We start from the raw sequence: 4,477 nt of genomic DNA, 5'->3' as shown, positions 1-4,477 counted from the left end.
TTATGGGAAGAGGGTCAAAAACTCGAGTTATAGTTTAACTCAAAAATATTATTGCCGTCAATATTTTAATTCAAAAATATTTTTTATTGATATTTAATTGGTCAAACATACTCATTAAAAGTTTAAGGGTATGTTTGACCCTTTTCCTATCTTTTATAGACATATCAAGAAGAAAAATATGTGACATAAATTGAGACGAAGAAATTCATAATAAGATGCAAGAAAAAGAGGAAAGACATGAAAAATGATTGAAGAAAGGGCCAAAAATAGTGTCAACTTAGTCACCATCAATGAGGTCAGAAGTGTAACAGTTGCTTTTAAGGATTAGATAGATGTGAATCTAATGCTAATGTATCTCCTCAATTCTCAACAAATAAAAAAGAAGCAAAAAGCTAAAAGTGGCAAAAACAAACTCATACACTATTTATATACAACACTGTTACATGTTTTAAAAAAGAAAAACAACCTTCCTTTTATGTATAATAACACAAGATTTTATGGATGGGAACTAGTGGTACATACAATAATTGGGGGCTAAAAATTACACTTTGCATATGATGATTTTGGAAAATTTGTGAGCTTTCAACAAACTCTTCATTTAGTGCATTCAAAGGTGTTTGCTTAGCTCATTGCCTTCTTTTATACTTCCATTTATCCCCATTTCTATCCCTCCTTCAACTCCACTAAAATTAACATCATCAGCTCCAATTGTCGATGTCGAATCCATGCCTGACCCTGCTTGAATCTCCTTAAACATAGCCATAACTTGTATCATCGTTGGACGTTTCCAATGTCGATCATCTAAGCAAGCACAAGCTACCTTTAAGTGTTGTAGAAGTTCAATCTCAATGCTTGCATCCTCTTTCAATAGCTCCCGGTCAAAGACATCTGTTATTTTTCCTTTAGCGTGCAGCTTTACCCATCCGACAAGATTGTTGTCACCAAAATCAGCTGAATCTGTTGGCTGTTTGCCGGTTAGAAGCTCAAGTAATACGACACCATAACTATAAACATCTCCTTTTGTAGAACATCTAAAGCTTTGGTAATATTCAGGAGGCACGTATCCTGGAGTGCCGGCAAGAGTGCTGACACTCAAATGAGTGTCCATAGCACTCATTAACCTTGCCATTCCGAAATCAGATACTCTGGCTTCCAAATTTTCATCAAGCAAGACATTACTTGATTTCATGTCCCGGTGAATGATGTGTGGAATGCAGTTATGGTGTAAGAAAGCCAAACCTCTCGCAGCTCCAATGGCGATTTTCCTTCTTGCAGGCCAATTCAGCTTGATCCCAATTTTCTTTCGATCATGCAGGACATCTTCAAGACTTCCATACTTCATGTATTCGTAAACCAGTAGTCTTTCTTCCCCTACTTTGCAGTAGCCCAAAAGAGGGACAAGGTTGCGGTGCTTGATCTTCCCTATGGTTTCCATTTCAGCAGTGAATTCTCGATCACCCTGTCCACTGACATGTATCAATTTCTTAATAGCTACAACACTCCCATCCTTCAACTGAGCTTTGTAGACATCACCAAAACCACCAGAGCCTACAAGACTGTCGTTGTGGAAACCATTGGTGGCTTCGAGAAGATCAGCAAATGTGAGCTTCCTGAGAGGCTTCTCAAATGCTGCAAGGTTGATGCTTAACGCCTCACGAGCGCTCGTAAACTTCCAGGCACTGTTGGCAGTTGCAGAATGTGAATGACCATCCATATAAGCTTCAAGAGCAGCCTCCTTCTTCTTCCTCCTCTTCTTCGTCTCTATGGCAACAATAATCAAACCAAAGATACAAAAGAGGGAAAATAACAAACCCATGGCCACACTCCCTGCCAATGATGCTTGTCTGCGGTGAGACTTCTGATGCTGATTTGCATCCGATTTCGGCCCCGAGCTACAAGGTATGGGGAGAGGATACCCACAGAGGGAATTATTCGCAAACCTATAATCAGGGAATGTGTCAAATGGTGCAGATTCAGGAATCATTCCACTGAGATTATTGTTTGACAGGTCAATCTCTCCAAGCAATGTAAGACTGGTGAGGGAATTCGGAATCGTGCCATTGAACCTATTATATGACAAATCAAGAATCGCAACATTCTTCAAGCCTCCAAGTTGTTGAGGAATCATACCAGACAGATCATTATGCCCCAAATTCAATATAGACAGATAGTACATTGCCCCTAATTCCTTTGGGATACTACCTTCCAACTTATTATAAGATAAATCAAGAAATATCATAGAGCCATTGTGGTTAAATGTTGGCTGAGTGATACCTCTATAAACTCTTGTGAAATTGCAAGGATGCCTTGTTGAGATTCTATCCAGCTGTTCCTGTCTAATCCCTCCAAACTCCAGCAAATTCCCTGCTCCATGGCACTCCTTACTCCCATCATTCTTGATATACACATACCGCTTCCCGGTCAGTAATGCCACTGCAATATTGCCAGATTGCTTGAACAAAGGCGGCGGAATGGATCCATTCAGGAAATTAGTATTGAGATCCAACCATATCAAGCTCTGACAATTACCCAATTCAGCAGGTATATTCCCTGAGATTGAGTTGTTTCCAAGCTTAAGAATAGCTAGATTTGACAAACGACCAAGAGAAGCCGGTATCTCACCACTCAATTGGTTATTTGACAATGAAATCCAATTCAACTTGGTACAGTTGCTAAGACTTGCAGGTATTGGTCCAGTTAAGTCATTAAAATCAAGAATCAGATTCTCTAAAGCCTGCAAGTACATCAACTCCTGTGGGATTTCCCCTGAAAGCTGATTCAACCAAAGGATGAGATCCTTTAGCTTTGACAATGACCCCAAACTAGATGGTATACTCCCAGTCAAGTAATTAAAGCTAAGATCAAGTGACACCAGCTGTGAACAGTTGCTTAGACTGTCAGGTATAGGGCCTTTAAACAAGTTATTCTGAAGGTACAACACTTTCAAGTTATTCATAGGATCTTTGCAAATCCCAGATGGAATAACCCCTGTGAGATTATTAGAACTCATATCCAAAGTCTCCAATTTCAGTAAATTAGAGAAAGAATCAGGCAAACCACCAACAAATTTGTTGAATGATAAGACCATAGTCTTAATATTACTCAACTTCAAGAGAGTATCAACAGGCAACTTACCAGAGAAATTATTGTTGGAGATATCAACAAGTTCCAAACTTGAACATTCACCAAGGCTCTCAGGAACCATACCTGAGAAATTATTGTATGACAAGTCCAATTCCACCACAGTTTTGCACAAATCAGCAAGTTGGTTTGGGTACACACCCTGAAAATCATTCCCTCTTAAGTACAAATACTGTAGGCTTTCACTTGGTAGCTTAGGGACCAAACCTACAAACTGGTTATTGGTAAGGTTGAGAAAACTGAGCTTCCCACATGAAGAAAGTGAAGAACCAATATCACCATAAAACTTGTTGGATGACAAATCCAAGTGCTGCAAATTGGAGCAATCTTTGAATGAAGGAAAAACAGTTGAGAAATTATTTGCAGAAAGATCCAAATATGACAAATTCTTGAAGTCTAATTCAGGAATACTTCCAGCTAGCTTGTTACCCTTGAGAGAAAAGAACTCAAGTTCAACAAACCCCATAGATGAAACCCATGGAAACAAGTTAAACCCTGAGATATTATTGTAAGAAAGATCAAGAACTTGGAGGCTAAAGGTTGCACCTTTAAGCATTTCTTTACCAGGAGGGTCCAAGAAATTCTTAGAAAGATTAAGAGACTTAAGGTTTGAACAAACACCAAAGCTAGAGATATCAGAAATAGGTCCTGAAATTGTGTTTTCAGCTAGATCTATGGAGCCTAAAGTAACCCCACATTGGGATTTTGCAGCAGAAGTTAAAGAACCACTAAGATTAGCATTCTTTAACACTAAAGACTCCAAATTAGAAAGGGGAAGCAAATAAGAAGTGACCAAACTGAAATCCACACTTAAAAAAGTGTTACTGAGATCTATCGAAGAAACTCTAGAATTCTTGCATGAAACACCAGTGAAACTACAAGGGTCAGTAGATGACAACCAGTTCTGAAGCAGAGTTGGGGTTGGTGGGAGTGCAGCTTTAAAGGAAAGAAGCTGTTGGGAGTCTTTATAAAGACCATTAACAGAAGCTGCTGGTGAAGCTGGTGGAAGAAAAAAGATAAGAAGAAGAACAAAGAAAAGCTTGTTTAAGCTTAAAGGGTGTTGGTTAAACACAGTTTTGTGAGCTTTCATCTTCAAAGATTGAAACTTTATAGCTTAAATGGTGATTTCTTGAATCTATAGCTTGAGTTCTTGATGGGGTTCCATATTTTTCTCAAAAGAAAGATAAGTTTTTAACAGACAAATAGAGAAAGGGAGAAGAATAGTAGAATGTGAAGAGAGTCAAAAGGCAGAGTTAGGAAGGTAAGAAGGGTATGTATAGTTGAAATTTTGAGAGCACACTCTAATCTCTGGGGTATATGGGGGTGGGGGTGGGGG

The 4,477-nt window shown here is 38.8% G+C and overlaps 1 protein-coding gene across 1 annotated transcript; it reads right to left on the bottom strand.

Moving 5' to 3' along the window:
* Nucleotides 1–393: 393 nt before the first annotated feature.
* Nucleotides 394–4,413, bottom strand: LOC107017735 (systemin receptor SR160). Its single transcript, XM_015217978.2, has one exon. The coding sequence runs from the start codon at nucleotides 4,229–4,231 to the stop codon at nucleotides 608–610; it is 3,624 nt and encodes a 1,207-aa protein (XP_015073464.1). The 5' UTR covers nucleotides 4,232–4,413; the 3' UTR covers nucleotides 394–607.
* Nucleotides 4,414–4,477: the final 64 nt, after the last annotated feature.

This window comes from Solanum pennellii, chromosome 4, assembly GCF_001406875.1.
Source record: "Solanum pennellii chromosome 4, SPENNV200".
Taxonomy (NCBI): Eukaryota; Viridiplantae; Streptophyta; class Magnoliopsida; order Solanales; family Solanaceae; genus Solanum; species Solanum pennellii.
This window is presented reverse-complemented; position numbering and strand designations above follow the sequence as displayed.

What these genes read in the sequence shown, in the direction of transcription:
- LOC107017735 (XM_015217978.2), bottom strand. Translation starts at nt 4,231, where the DNA reads ATGAAAGCTCACAAAACTGTGTTTAACCAACACCCTTTAAGCTTAAAC.